Below are 16,662 nucleotides of genomic sequence, written 5' to 3'. Positions count from 1 at the left end.
CCCGGCCGTGAGAGGACTGCTTCTCCACAGGCTGGCTGGGGACGCCTGCCGAAGTCTGGTGTATGTTGCCCTTAATCCTAGGAGGGAGAGGTTGAAATAGCAGCAGTCAATTCACTGGGAGAAGCTGGGATGTTCCAGCTCATCTTACGGTGTTACTGTAGGCAGTAGCTGAGACGGGTTGATGAGAATATTCCCAGGGCCGATACCCATTAGGTGGCAGAGGAGGCTTGCTAAGCATGGCATCAGGTCACACATTTGTCATCAGCAAAATAGGTCTTGGGTTGATATGTCTGGCTTTGGAGTACATCTGTAACTTGAGTGTATTTAAATACTATTGCTACACTCTGTCCTCAGCTGAAAGTTTTGGACATCTCGCTGTAAAGATAGTCTTGCAAATCTGAAAGAACTGTTGTGCGCTTGTTGCTGCTTATCAGGGAGCAGTGAGGGCCAGCCACTCCAAACGGGAAGGGGAGCCTGGAGCAGAGCATGGTATCGAAGGCAGATGAGAACAGTAGCCTCACCAACAAGGAACCAGGATGCTAAGCATGAGTCAGGGTCAGGATCGGGCCCTCGGGGTCAGGCATAGTCCAGTGATCACCCGGCAAGGTCTCAGTGAGGCGGCAGGTCCCAGGGCAAGCCAGGAAATGGAGCCAGTGGGTGCGGGTCAAGGTCAGGGAGGCACCAGACCAGTTGCAGACATAGGGGGCCACAATAAAGGCTCTGCTTAAAAGTAACTCCCAAGGGAAAAGGAGGAAAGGAGGGTCAGGCCCTTGCTTCTAGCTTTCTTCATAACAGCTCTTATTAGTGGAAGAGCTGCCTTTGGACTTGGCAAGATAAACTCCGTAACTTGGCCAACTAAACTTCTTGAAGGTGGATGCACTCAGGGCCCTAACACTATCCTCTTTGACATTATTTTTAGGAAAAAATCAGTGTCTTATATGCAGGCTGTCCTAAAATGACCAGAGGCTTTAGAGTCTGCAGGAATTTTTGATCTATTCTTTATATCTTTGAGAAGCTAACTTATTTACAGCTTTTCAGGTTTCTCTTAGTTGTGTTAAGAGGAACCCAAGTAGAACACACATGGAGACTTTTCTGAGGAGTAGGTCTGATCGAAAAAGCACAGAAGGAAGTTTATTATGTCCCAGCTGGGCTGCTTTGCCAGTGCCAGCTGTGGACTGAGGTAGAATGATCATATGGGATCGCAGAGGCATCATTAGTAGGAGTCTTAGAATAGGAGTATAGTGACCCCTGCTATCAAAGGCAGAGTTCACAGATATCCTTGATATCTGCAATAGCAGGAAAGTCCAGGAAAATTGGATAGTACAGTGGAGAACATAGACACTTTACATGCAGAGGTGTCTTGATAGTTAAGACAATGAACAGAAATCACATCAGCTCGTACCATGCAGTGAAACATGAGGGGGACTGGCAGCAAACAAAGGAAAACATTTTAGATACAAACATACAGATGTGCTTTCTAGATAATGATGTCTCCAAAAGCTTCTGTAAAGAACAAATGTATTATCATGGGCATTGAACGAAACGGGCATGTAAAAAAGAGGAAAGAATATGAGTTACACAGCTTGCTGAAAAACTTCTGGAATGGAGACCCTTTTCACCAGTGAAAGCATTAGCTAGAAGTTCAACTGCTTTCTTCCTACAAGTGTTGGTCTCATTGTCTTCAAGACTGTTTATCATGTGGGATTTTTTTTAGAAGAGCCATTGGCTCAGAAACTCTGTTTACCTGTTTCTGTTCCTTTTCAGTAGGTCTTACATTTTTCTTGGAAAGTATTTCTCTACACCTAATTCCTGACTGATGACATATATTTGTCTGTTGTCTCTTTTCAGGACTTCCAACTTTGCCCTGAGTCTTCCCCTCTGTGCATATTGCCATCCATTCAGCATCACTTTGTTATCAAATGCCCAAAATGAATTTTTCTTCTTAAGGTAGGCACCTCCAGCATCCACAATCATCTTGGATCACATAGGTTACATTATTCCAACTTTTTCTTGCAGCAGTTCTATACAAACACGTTCATGGCAGGTTGTTCTGCAACATTCCCACTTTCTCCTTTTTTTCAGTGTAACAAACATTCTGAATTCCTGTCTCAGGTCTTCATACTTCCATTAATAAAGAGCACAGACATTAATCTAGTCAACTGTAGCTGATTTTCCAGACTTTTTTCTTGTTCGCATTAATAATAATGGATCAAAATAAGGTCTTTTTAGTTCCCATGGCTCCTCCCACTGTACATGGGTTCTGAGGAGTAGGTAAGTAGGACGTTCCCAACCACAAACACAACCTTCAGAACTATTTTCCCCTTCCTTCTTGACATTATGATTTTGCACTTCTTCCCCTACTCCAACAGTCTGTTGTGCCTAGTACCTTCTTTCTTGCCCAGCCAGTGTTTCCCACTTCATTTCTTTCACGCGTATTAATTTCTTCTGTGAAGGATAAAAAGGCAAGAGAGATTGAGGGAAGAGGATCACATGCCAAACTGGTTCCATTCTTGTTCTGAATCCCATTTTCCTTGTTATGCTAGGTGGACGAGGCTTGACCTGTCCAGAAGAAATTATATTTGATAATAACTTTGATGGATACAGACTTCAGTGTCATGAAATATGTTGTATATTTATGGTGAGATTTGATGATCCAGCCAAACAGCACTTTGAAGCTGCTTTTGGCTGCACGTGAACATCAGATGCTTCAGAAGTTTTCATGCTTTCCACTGTCCCTATGGAGTCAAAAGATTCTTGTCCTGTGTTGACAGCACCTGTTAGTTCTTCAAGAAGCCCTTCAGTATAGATTCTTGGAGTCTTGGTTAGTCTGCACTTGTTACTGCTATTTCTCCTTTCATTTTCTGTTTTCTTAGACAATGACGCGGAAGGAAGAGCATATTCAACATCATTATCAATTTATGCTGTGTCTTAGCATGAGTTAAGAAAATTGGGATTTTCAGGTTTACATTTTTTTAATATTCATTTGATAGTAACATGCAATGAAACACAGTGGCATTTTGTGAATACATAATTCGCTTCAGTTCCATTCCATTTTGCATTTTTTGTTGAATCAATCAAATAATTTGGTTATTGTGCATATATGTGCATGCTCCTATATAAACATTTGAAGTGGGGTAAAAAGTAAATTCAGACATATTGGGAGAATAATTTTACATGGTTTTTAATTGGATAAAGAGGGATAGAGGCAACATTTTTGCCTCAAAGCAAGTAAAGAGCAGGCTAATCCATCATTTCTGTGCAGGGGTATAACATCTGAAACCACAGTAGTAGTTTGCAATTATGCAGTAAATATGCCAATCATATGGTTTTTTCTTTTTTATTGAAGGAAGAAGATATGTACAAATTGGAATCAAATTACACTAGTGAAATTCACCTGGAAATTTAACTGCTGGGAAAAAAAATTCATCTGTTTCTATGACTGAAACTCATAATAGTGTTTCCAGAGAGCATTAAGTTATTGGAGTGGTAGAAATCGTACTGAAAAGTTTTTGTGAAAATTGAGTAAAAGAGTAAAATTTCTTAATTTAAAATTGTGATTGAGTGTTCTGTAGATGTGGTATAAATAAACTGAGAAATTGTCTGTCCCTTTTTCAAAGTAATTTCTAAGCTCTTGAAGCATTTTGTTTTTAATGCAGGCAAAATAAGATTAATTTACCTTTTCTTGACCAGCAGCAAGGTTCACTGTTATGTGTTTCAAAGGGAAATGCATGTAATCAAGGAACATTTTGCAAATTAAAGTGAATTGTAAAAGCAAAATTAAAAAAACTACAATACTTCCTACCATGGAAGTGCAAGATCTATAAAAGACAACATAAAGCTAGAAATATTTAAAACCTGAGAGCCATTCTTGCAGCTAACATGGTATCTGCAGCGTTCAGCGTTCTGAGCAGTGACAAGGCTTTTAGCCAGAACCTTGTGTTTGCAGGATTGTATTTCACTAATTTTATCCAGATATATAAGTTATTACTTCAGTGGTGGCAAGCCGTAAAATGAACATCCAGAGCTGTAAGTAAGCAAGTGGAATGTCAGTTCTCTTTAGAGACTTTTTCTGTTCAAGTAGAATAGCAGTCTTGGCTTTCTTTAAGTCACCAATAACAATCTCTAATCGTTGAAGTCACTGTTTACAGAGACAGACACAGGTACTTTGCATATCTAGAGAGATTAGAAAGTCCCCAAAAGGACAGTATTTCAGGTTTTATCTTGCATGTCTGTTGCCATTTGTAGCAGTTTACACGAGATCTCAAAGTCTTAGGCTTCGTCATCATTTCTGCATCTATATATGAAAAAAAAATTGAGAAAGCATAGTCTGGGTAGGCATTTTGTTTCAGATATTTTATTTCAGTTCTGATTGATCACTAGAAAAAATAATCATGTGCGGTTTTCTTTCACGCTCTTCACAATCTTTTACTTGTTGCCTGCGACTGAGACCTAATCGACCCTCCACGTAGTCCTTTTGGACTGACTTACATCTTCGCTGTTTCAGTCTTTGTTGCACAGCAGCTGCCTCAGAGTATTTGCTCTGTGGTGACAGTGGTTCCCAAATCAATATCATGTCCTAGGGAACATATAGCTTGAGGCAGTATAATGGATAGTGGAATGTTGAAAAAGGCAAAACTATTTTCCCTCCAAATCATAATTAACACCTTCGGGGAAATCTTATCTTATTTCATATTAGCATATTTTTATGTTTGTATTTTTACAAATATGGTTGCAAAGGGTTGTTTCTTGCTCTGAGATTCTTTGATGAAAGATGCTATAAATGTGTGGAATTCTTACATAAAGTGTTGTGCTATTGATTTGCTCCTATTGCTATGTGGAACTGAGATGAAAACAGCATGTATTCAGCAAGGGAGTTATGCACATGCATAACTTAAATGATGTAAATAGTTGACTATCAAATATCAAAGAGTGCTTACATGCCTAATATACAGTGTGCATAGAATCACCTACAGATCAGATCCCTAAGGCGGAATTCTAAGTGCTATTACCTTCATATGCAGTTCTGCAAAATATTTCTGATGTATGGTTTTGATTTTTGACAAAATGGTGTAACAAGCTATAAATTTTAGTTAATGAGGTAGAAGTGTTCCATGATTTTTAGTTTGTTAATAGTTGAAGCGTAAATAGAGAATGTAAATGCTACAAGTGTAAAGGAAATGTGGTCTCTGAACACAATGGAGTGTATTCATACTTGCACATCATTGTAGGTAAGTGTTGAAAAACATATGTTGAGTTTCACCTGTTGTATCACGTGTGTTTTACATCACACCTTTGGCATTCTTTTACATGGTTCTGGTAGATAAATTTCTTCTAGAGTCTATGAATACTTGATACACAGAGGAAGCATCTTGCTTATGTTCTGTGCAAGTGCAAGAGAAAAAATTGACAGAGATTTCATTTGATGTTTGACACGCATTTTAAAGCTTCACCCTAAAATGTTATATTCACCCTGGAGTGTTTATCTGTTCTCTACTCAATCCTTTAGGCTATTTCTCTGGGGTATGGAAGGTTAGTTCAAGAACTAATGAGTATTTTATGTACACAAAGTAAAAGAATTTAAAGATAAGAGAATTACCCCATAGTATCTAATCCAATAATTCGTGAGAGTAAGAGTCCCTGACTGCAGGAGTTTTTGTGAAATTCAGAAAGGTTAAAGAAGAAAGTCATCTGCTTTGGGGAGTGCTTTGGCAAGTAGGTGATGAGGTGGAGGCCTCATGCAATTTGTCATTAGAAATGGTTGACTAGCCTTAAACACTTGGCTCTGGGAGGGTCTTCGTAGGTTCTAGGTACATTCGTCAGATGTTAAGTAGTGCCAAGGTTGGGTAGGCCTATCTGCTCAGCTTTAACGTCACCATTTATTGTGCTGGTTTATAGGAATTCTGTTTTAGGGTGTTCAACTGTCAGAGTGCATTGTATGGTGACCCTAACAAAGATTTAAGACGTGGAAGCTGAGGGACGGAAATCCCAGAGGATGTTTTCCGCTGTGACTTAACAGCAGGCACCAGCCACTAGGACAGTGCCCTATCATCTCAGTAGAAAAAGAAATGTTTAATTTATTCTTTTTTGACAGGTGTCCAGTTGTGACTGGAGAAACAGTTACCTCTGAGGAAAGACTAATGGTAGTTTCCTTTTCCCAAAATGATTCAAAGCAGAGATAGTCTATGAACTGGTTAAATATGTGGTATTAAGCCACAGATGTCAGTGATACAGAATGATGTAGTGAAACATTAGAGAATACTTAAGAGCTGAAGTTAGATTTGGAATAGAGTTGGGATTTTCACTGCTCTAAATCTTTGTTTGTTTTAATTTTGGTGTGTGCATATTATCATGCCGTGTTTTATTGCTTTATCATGTTCTGTGTTATCTCCGTGGAATGTCTGTGAAGGAACGTGAAACGATTCACCAAACTGAAAGTGATGGAGAGAATCAGGTAACACCAATGAAAATTTGCAGATTTGGTATGAATAGGAGTACAAGCTTTACTATTTATTACTACACTGAAAGTATTGCTTCTGCATCTTTTGTCATGTTAATAATGGTCCTTACCCTTAGAATGCCAGGAATGTTATTCATTAGTCCCATGTCTGAAGGACGTAGATGAACGCAGTTTGCCAGAATTCATATAGGAGGGATTCCATCCGTGTAAGATTTTACTTAACAAATGAAGACTGGTCCTAGCTATACCATCAGGGACTGACGTTGCAGCAGGTAAGACAAAATACTGTCCCACACAAAAATTGGACTTTGCCTTCGTTGTGAATTTGTATGGTACACATCAGACAAAACAATCATGTGGAGCTGGTTCATTTTTCTCCTCTTCTTTTGAATTTTTAGTGTTATGTTCTAACCTTTTTGGCAGTTTGTAAAGGAAGTGCTTTAAAATGCAGCCTGCCTTCTGGAAAGGTTTGTGAATCTTTTTTCTCTTTCTAAACAGTTGCTTTATAGTGAACAAAACCTGCAGGATGATAGTCCCTAAAAACGGTAGTCCTGTCCTAATCCTTTGCTCCATCCTTTGCTGGCTTGTCCAGTTCTAGCATGAAAATGTCAGATTGGAAAGGGTCAGTCCTTTGTTCCTGTTCAGTTTTTAGAAAGATCAAGGTTACAGATTTTTCCCAACTGCAGTAATGTGGCTACCTGTCATCCAGCAGTTATATAGAGACTCCGCCTGTTTAACATATACCACGGAGCAACCATCAAAGGTTAACCATTTTCCAACATACTAATCTAGCTGGATGCAAACCAACTACTTAATGAAGAATACTCTGTATCCTGTTACTGTTTTTCTGAGTAATGCAGTCCAACTCATCTTACTTTAAAAATTCTTCCTGACACTTACCTGTGCCAGTACACTTGTGTTTCCATATACATTTTTTTCTTCAGTACTGAACACCTGAAAATGGATTAAGTAATGCATCCTTTTTTTTTTTTTTTTGTGTGTGGTTAAGTAATGCATCCTTTTTTTTTTTTTTTGTGTGTGTGTAGGAACAGAATTGTGGGACAAGTAACCTAACCACTGGAAAGAAAAGAGCTTGGTCATTGAGACACCATGGGAAAGAGGATTTAGATTTTGTCAGAGCCAGAAGTGTCAAAGTGGAGGACAGAAGCAGGCAGATTTGCAAGGGGCTGCAGTATTTGAGTAGATAAAGAGTACCACAAAGTACTGCATTCTTAAGATTCAGACAGTGGCTTGAATGGTCTGTCTAATGAGGGTTTTTGTGGAAGAAGTATGCAAAGAAGTATTTAATTAAGCAAATAAAAATGGAAATCAGTCTTCATATTTACTTTATTCTTGGAAAAGGATGTTGCAAACATTTTCTTCTGGCAGAAGTGTCAAGATTCATAACTGATTACAAAAAGTTCAAAAGAAAATATGGGGACAATAGTTGCAGAGCACCTAGAAGAGGTTTTGTGGATAACTCACTGCCTGTATTCTTAATGGTCTTGTTCACAAAATCAGATTACTGTAATTTTATAAGGGTAACACTGAGAGGGAATCTACTGATAGATTTTATGTAGGTTGTAAGCAGGATTTTGAGCCAAATTCTTCAACAAGGAAGTCCAGGTATGTGGTAGACTGATAGCTTTCTAAGAAACCTGTATGTGAACCTTTTCAGCTTAGGCAGTATTCTTTCTCCTCAGAAAGAGGAGGCTGTGGTCACCCACCAGAAGATATGACCAATGCAGTGAAACATGAGTTTCTGTGAAGATGTCAGATTCTGAAGTCTCCCTGACTTACCCTGGTTCTGTATGGAATGTGTGGGTGGTACAGACACACTGTGCTGTGCATTCTTCCCTTTGCATGGGAAGAGAAGACACAGAGACAGTCAGAAATGGTTATCTACCATGTGAATTTAGACTTGGCAGTCTATTAAATCCCAAGGGTAGCATGTGCATTGGCTAATGTTTGGCTTGGCAATCTGCAGACAGAACAAGCGTTTTGAAGTCTCATGAAAAGCTGTGATGATCAGAAGAAAATGAAGGACATGCAGCACATGCTGTCCTCCACATGTCATTTTGTTACATTTTTTTGATGCATTTTCTGTTCTTTCTCCTCTTCTAGACACACCCAGATTCAGACATTTCAATATCTGAAAACAAAAGTTGCAGTGCAGTGATACAACCTGTTCCCCACTGCTATAAGCTGTTCTGGCCACCGTTCTAAAAATTGCAATAAAGATGTACAAAAGCAAAAGTTTTAGCAGGCTTTTTCATTGGGGGGGGGAAAAAGCAAGTGATCCTTGCTAAAACCAGAATTTTTGCAGCTTTACATTTTAGAAACACTCGGACCTCTGTTCTCCATCCCAGCTTAATGGCCATAGGGAATCTAAAAGAGCTTTCTTCAACCCATCCCAAAAATAAATGAATGGATAAATAAGTAAATAAATAAAATAATAATCTAACAAGCAACAGATGTTTAAACTTGCTTCAGCTGCAATTAAAACAAAGTCTTTGTGCTACAGAGTCTGTTTTAAAGCTCTGCATAGTCCCTCCATTTCTCAGCGCTGCTTTTGTGGTAGGGCTCGACAAGTACTTTTCTCCTTAGGCCCTCTCCCTCAACTCTCCACTGTTTCGTATAAAAGAACTTTAATTAATGCGTCTGGTTAGCCCTTCTTTAGCCCACCAAAGCATCAGACTTTACAGGCTGGTTTATGCTTTTGCTAAGTTTCTTTGCAATTTCCTCACTCAGTCACTTCTCACTGGGGCTAACAAAAAAAATCAAATGTGGAACTCCTAGGTCAAGTCAGAGCATGACTTTTCCTCTCAGTAGTCAAAATTAAAAAATGATGCATCCAGTCATTCTAAAAAGAGACAAAATATTTCTGTATCAAAAAGCAAGTGTGCTGTAGTAAGTATAGTTCAAAACAGCTAAGGGTTTAAAAAATGAGACAATAATACACTATTGTACAACTACTAAAATAGGGCAGGGGACAAGAAATAGACAAAGTGTTCAAGGAAACATTTTTAGGTGATTTAGTATTTTTTATTTAAGTAGATGGTAACAAAGGTCACTTTTTGACAGCAGCTGTCTTTGGGGTTTAGTAAACAGAACTATATTGTTGTTGCAGTGTATTCTGATTTAGGCCTCTTTTCCAGGGAGGTGAATTTTTTTATTTTCCTTTACTTTCATAAAGTACCATATTCTACAAACAGCCCTATTAAAGTCAGTGGTCCTGATTTTCATTTATATTAAGATATTCTCTGTATTTCTTTGTGGTTGTACAGAGGCATTAAGAAGGCCTGAACTCCAGCTAGGTAATGTAACACTGCCTCATTCACTATAATAGGTTGTCAAACCAAAGTAAGTTAAGAAAAAACAAACTCCCAAAATGGAGTTACAGTCCAGTGTTTGTAGAGATTTTTCTCAGCAATTAGTAGAGACTAGTTATTTTCATGGCATGTAGTTTGATGAGCATTAATTAAGAATGAAGCGTATTTTCTTGTCATGGAAGTACTGAGGAAGGTAGATGTTTGAATATTAACTTGGTGGTAGGCAATATCACTTGTAAATCACACTTTTCTAGTGTGTCAGTCCACATAACTCATACAATCAGTGAGCTGAAAGGCTGGATGTCTTTCAGAAAGATGCATGGGCAGGCTTTTTGTTGTGGGGGCGACGTTCAGGCAAAATTAACAAATCCAGTGACAGAATGTCTGCTTAACTCATAAATCTCTAGCGAATTTTCAGTTTTAGCCTGGAGCGATGTTTATATGTATGTCAATGAACTTAAAATCAAAGCCCCTTGCCTGGCCTACGGGAAGGGAAATGCATCATGAGAATAGGATACCTTCCAACACTAAGGATTCCTTATAATTTTCCACTGAACACCTCCAGGTTAATACTGTAGCAACAAGACTCTCACAGTGGAATGTGTTGAACAGTCCTTTCTTGATTAATGCTGTACTTCTCCAGGAAGGATATAAAGGTCAAGGTTAGGAGGACTACAGTGATTTACTAGCAGAAATCTGTTAGGTATTTTGAAGGGTGTTATTCAAATGTCTGCTTTATTTCCAAACAAATGACTGAACGTGGATTGGGTGGTTTTGATTCCAAGGCTGCTGGAAAGGAGAGAGCAACAGATTTGTTACTATTACTAAAAAACTGAATAAACAAACATCTCAAAGGGCCTTTCTAGTCTAGACTGCAAGTGTCAGGCCCTTCTGACTTCTGCAGTTGATCATGTCTTAATGACACATACTATCTACCACTGCCTCTATGAAGTGTGCCTCTGAGTGCTACCATGCTATCAAAACAATCAGCATCTGGCTAAGTTCCTTTCTAGTGATGTCTAAGGAAAATTGATTTCCATTCATTATAAAACAATTTACCTCTTAGCTGGGGGCAGTTTTCATCGACTCGAAAGTAATGAAATAATGATGGCAGATTAACAGATTATTTCTAATTTATTCGCTTTTAGTTTTCTAAAGAAGCAAGTGTGAGAATTTATAAAATTATTAGGTTCTTTTTAAGGTGTTTGAAATGCTTTTTAAGAAGCCCCTGGACTTAGTGATCTGCCCATACGATAAGATATTATTAAGAAAGTCAACTTCTATATATTCTTAGTGTAATCTAGACTACTTAGTGGTCCAATTTGTGTAAAAACTTATCATCTGATCTGCCTCTACATTATACTTTTTCAAAACATTTACATGCTTCTTGTATCTATTTGGCTTAATATTTCAGGGGAAAATGAAGAAAATTCTAGCATGTTTGTCTTTCCTTTTTAACTCTGAAACAGACATAAGAAGATGTATCATACTTAAAATTATTTCAGTTTAAGCAGTACTATTCTTTTAATTGAATCTTTGAGAAACTTTGGCAAGATTCTCCACTGTAGATACAAGAGCAATGGCCCGTATCCTACCCACTGCAACTTTACATGTTGGAGACTCTCCATATAGAAAAAACTAGTTGGATGTACTCATATGATGCCTTTCGTCTGGATCCTTGGACGGACCCCTGTGAGTTCACATGTAAGAGGATGAAACAGAAGGCAGATTGTATAGGCCAGGTTGAAGCATTCAGAGCTAGGAGATGAGTCACAGAGGGTAACATTATTCCTTAAGAAAATTCAAGATTAACATATTTCTAAAACTGCTTTCCTGCAGATCTCCCTCACAAAAGGCCGAAGTCATGGCCAAAGAAGAGACCATAGCTAACTCAGGTGGCACTTCAAAGTTAAGTCGCTGCTGAGGGACAAAGTTCGTACTGCCTTCCCTCATGTTCCCTCAAATATGCCAGACTTAGAGATGGGCCCCATGGTCTTTCTATAGCATGTCCAGCAAAATTTCATGAAGTCATCTTGACGGAAGTGTGTCATATTAGTCCCCTTCAGGTAGTTCTGCGTGAAAAGACAAATTACGTCTATTGCTAAATGCAAACTCTTATAAAATGTGCATATTGTTCCTACAGTCAAACCTCACTGACTGTAGAAGAGTCATGAGCAAGATGTGTGGGTTTTTTCGCCATTCTTATTTCTGGGAGTCAAACACAGAACAGGCAGGGCAACTTTACTGATGCATAGTGACTACTGGCTTTGAAAATAATTTTGGTTAAATTTTGGTCCATTATCTCAATCTTTTGTCCTTTATCATCTTGAAAAAGTAGCTGGAGAACAATTTAAAAATGGATAGATGTTTGGCATTTGGGAATAATCTTTCCTTCATAAAATGGATTGAGTGAGACTATAATGTCTGTTAAAATAAAAAACTAGGATACCTGTAGGTCCACTGGACTGACATGCCTAGGAGCAACGTCATGTCACCTCTCTCCCTGCTAACTCCTTTATTCATCATCTATCCTCTTAGGCTTAAAAGAAGCACCTTTAAGATCAGAGAATTTAAGTATAAATGGTCTCTGATCTCATCATTCTGATCTTTGCACGGTCACAGAACTGAACTTGAAACAAGTAGGTCATTAATGCAATGGTTTTTAACTGTGCCACCATGTAGATCAGTTAAAATTGAAAAAAAAAGGTATATCTCTTTCTTAAATATAGCAGATTTTAAAGAGAATTCTTGAACGTAGCTTTGAGGAAAAATCATTAGATTTTGCCAATAAAATTTAGGATTCGGTAAGTCAAGCAGTAGCAGTGAATTTCAAACAGTTCTACAGTAACGACCAAGGAAGATCTCTGCCAAGAACTTAATGATGAATCTTTTGGGATTAAAATGCAAAATGGAATGAGATAAAGAGAAGGTCAAAGAGAGCTTGTGTGAGACCTTATCAGGCAAGACTTTTCATTACTTTCTTCTTGTGTAATCTTTTCTTTGGGTGCAAATGAGTGGTAAAAGTTAATGCTTTAAGAACAGCAGAATCCCATGATGAAACCTGGCCCATAGTTTTTCAATATAGTTTGAAAGATTAAGAAGAGGTGATTCATGGACTATGCGTTGAAAGGTAGATCACTTACTATATATTTCCTGATACATTCTATAAGAATTTGTGGATAATGTGCAGGACTTTATTGGCTCTATGGGAAAGATGAAACTGCATGTTATTTTTACCGTTAGTCTTTGACTTGATCATCACTAATGAAAAGAAAAAAAATTGTGGTGTCTTACTAGCCTGTAAAACTTCCCAAATATACACTTCTTCTGCAACGTACAACTTGAGAATTGTTAAACAAGAACCTGGCTTGGACCATTAATAAGCACCATCTGTTAAATGGCCACCTAAGATTTTTACATCCAAAAAGAATCCACAGAAAGATTGTTTTAATGTTAAATATCATGGACAGATTTTTTTAACCAAATAATGTCCTCCCACTTTTTGAGATTAAATGTTGTGACTGAATAAAATGCGTGCATTTCAATATATAGAGCCAGACAATACAGTTTTTTAGCAGTGTTTATTTTTGTAAAAAACCCAAAAACAAACCAATGAATTTGAAAGGAAGTCATCATATCTGTCTTTTGATTGCACACTTTTAAAGAAAAATAATACAGTGGAGAATGAAAAAAACAATTTTTATGTTGCTACTTCAAAATAACACCTAAGTCTATGAATGTTCAAAATGAAAAAATATATACCAAGAATGCTAAAATGTCTATTTTACATTATCTACAAAATGTATGTTCTAATCCAGCCACAAATCATAGGAAAATACTTTGATACGTGAGAAAAGCTATAAACATAAGAACATTTTGGAGGGAAATAACACACATAAAAGCTCATTAAATAATTACAACAACAAATAAATAGTTTGTTCAGCTTTACTTTTTGATTGCTGCCATGCATATTTTAATTTTTGGTATACTGAGATAAGAGAAAGGTCAGCATGCAAGGCATTTTTTTTTAGAATGAATCTGAAAGCAGATACTAGGTGTTGTATTTTTAAGCTGCTGTTAGAAGTTCATAAAACATGATATAGAAGGCAATAGATGTGATAATTAACTGTTCTCATTAAAACACACAACAAAACATCTTTTTACAAAATAGACTTCTGTGAATATTCGTGGCAAATTTTCTTTGTCTCCATGGCTGGAGAAAATGTAAAAGTTTATGGTGTGGGTTTGGAAGGCTTGTGTTATTCCCCATCTTGAGCATTTGGAAAATCACCCAAAAGGTCCATATGCTGGGAATGCCCCTTTTGATTTTGGTCAAAGCAGTAAGCGTGTAGTGTCAACTGAGAACACAGCAATGGCAGACTTGTCTTTAAGCAGTCAGAACGGTAAAGCAAATGGTTACAGGTGAGTTCAATTTTGGCAGGAGGAGAGGGAGATGAGAGAGGAGAGAATGTCTGACTTCTAACTTGTACTATGTTTGCTGGATTTACTGGCTCTTTTCCTCTCTTTGTGATGCTGGATAGGTTTTGCTTGAGAGGTTCCCTCAAAGTTGTGGCTGGACTCATTGTGCTGCCTGGTGTATCGCTTGCACTTGCAGGCCGTGACCACAGTTATTTTGTAGGTTCTTATACTTCCATCCTGGCACTGAAGCTGGATCCTCTGGGTGCGAGTTTTGTCATTGACACATCTCCACTCTTGCGAGCTCCGCCTGCTCCAGTACTTGGTTCCATAACCTCCTCCAATCCAGTTGGGGAGCAGTGGCAAAGGGAGGCATTCACCAGCACACACCAGCTCCTTCAGTGGATTGATGCTGGTGCACTGGCCATCTGAAATGTACTTGGTGGATCTCAGTTCCCGACAGCCAACTTGAACACGATCTGCAGAATGCACAGAATAATAAACACTGAGATTCAGAATGGAGAGATTTCCTTAACCAGTCTTTTTCACATTAACAAGCTATGTTTTGCAGAAGTTAAAGTAGGCTGTAATCTTTACAGGACATCTCTTTACTGTTGTGTCCCCCAACACAAGGGCCTCGAGCACTGATGGTATCTCTGGGTATTAACACAGCATAAAGAAATCATAATGATACGCACTTCAGCAGTTGTGGTAGAAGAGGCAATTTTATTCTCTATTCTTCTTCTCAGGGACATACCTTTTAGAAGAGAAAAAATGCCCCAAGGGAAGAAACGTTTCCTGCTTGTTCTCAGTCTAGGGAATCTGCTCTGTGATGTTTACAACAATTATGTTGGATCATTAGCAAGGGGGAAAATAGTGCTTTGGAAACTGTTTATGTGCTTTTAAATGAATTTCAACTAGTGTGTTTCTTCTCATTCCACGGTTGCAGCGGACTGAGTCTCCCATGAGCGCTGCTGCTCTGAACGCAGATACTACAGAAGTGATAACAGCTGAAGTTACCAGGGAATGGTGTTCTGCATGCAAAGTTTGAATGATTAGCAGTAACGATTTCAGAGTGGTCATTTTGCCTTCAGGGTAACACCATCTTTGTATCTGTAGTAGTCTTTATATTATATGTAACACAGAGGATCCTGCAAATTCTCTCGGGCAACTGACGTGGAATCAACGTGCAGAGCTTCTCATACAGGCATGTTTGTACCCGTCTGTATGTGCAGCTCTGCACCCTGCAATAAACACAACTGTTTATTTCAGTAATTACACTTTGAAATAAACGCCCACAGTGCGCTTAATTTTAATAAGCAATCTTTACTGGCTATGCTCTCCCTCTTTCTGAAGGACAATTACGGCACAGATTCTACACACAATGCAATTAACTAACGCCTTTAAAATAGAAGTAATTACTAGAAACATTTTAGAGTGAATCATAAAAGGCTTTGAAGGTACATCTGCGTATCACAGCTACAGGCTGCTTCTGTTTTTCCTTGGGTTTTTGGAAGCGAGTTCTGAACAGAGACACTGAGTTAAGATTACTTCACCCTGTCCCCCTGTGTCTCAGGATGGGCAGTCAGAGGGACTGTAAATCTGCAGGCTGATCCGAGGGGCTGTTTACAGGGCTGTTCTCCTGCCTTGCAGAAAAGATTCGAGCTTGCCTTCCTGCAGCTGCACTCAGGAATGTACCTGGAAGCAGCTGGTCACAGATTTGAGTCTGTCTCTCCTTCTGTTTTTATGTCTTTCCTGGCTCAGCTTTTCCCCGGTGACAGCTCATTGACGATGAATACCTACTGGGCTGCTCCAGTAATCTCGTAATGATGAGATGTTTCCTGTGCGCTTAAACCCTCAGCATTCAGAGGAGCTGACACACCTGGCTTAGCTGAAAGGTATCGGTGTCACTTTGTGCCTTCGCTTTCCAGGGATGACGCTATTTTTATCGAATCGTTGTGGGTGGGTTGGTGTGTGTATGTGTGTGTCTCTATTTGGATTTCTTTCATTTTAAGGAGGCGGGCAGGGGAGGGAACAGATAAAGTCAGCAAAAGGTTTCCAGATCCCCATGTATCTGACATATATACATAAAACTCAGCAGGAAAAGACTAGATATAAAAAGGCAAGTTAGAGCAGAGATCATAGGTAAATTATGAGCTGATTTGTTTACTTTTGCTGGAGGTGTTAAGCAGGTAAGTGCTGCAGCAGGAAGTAAAACTAAACAGCGGGAACAAAATTCAGAGGTTTTTATTGCATTTGAAAAGCAGCCCAGACACCTCCCCGGCTCACAGCGGCAGGGTGAGTTAAGAAAGCGAACGCTTTGGAAATACCTCTCGCTCCTTTTCCTTTATCTTGCTTCCCTGCCGGATAGCCCATAAAACCCGGCGTTCCTGGATGAACCTCCCTCGGGAGGTAACCTGCCCGAGAGAGCCGGTCCTACAGGACTCGCACGGGGGA

At 38.8% G+C, this 16,662-nt stretch overlaps 1 protein-coding gene across 1 annotated transcript in view; it reads right to left on the bottom strand.

Annotated features, from left to right (window-relative positions):
• Positions 1–13,356: 13,356 nt before the first annotated feature.
• The window catches only part of SOSTDC1 (sclerostin domain containing 1), a 3,914-nt gene continuing 608 nt past the window's right edge, over positions 13,357–16,662 (bottom strand). The window contains exon 2 of the mRNA XM_009282063.1: positions 13,357–14,684. Coding sequence (XP_009280338.1) covers positions 14,269–14,684 — 416 coding nt within the window. The 3' untranslated portion in view covers positions 13,357–14,268. The remainder of the gene's footprint in view (positions 14,685–16,662) is intronic.

The sequence above is a fragment of the Aptenodytes forsteri genome, unplaced genomic scaffold, assembly GCF_000699145.1.
Source record: "Aptenodytes forsteri isolate BGI_AS27 unplaced genomic scaffold, ASM69914v1 Scaffold164, whole genome shotgun sequence".
NCBI lineage: Eukaryota > Metazoa > Chordata > Aves > Sphenisciformes > Spheniscidae > Aptenodytes > Aptenodytes forsteri.
This window is presented reverse-complemented; position numbering and strand designations above follow the sequence as displayed.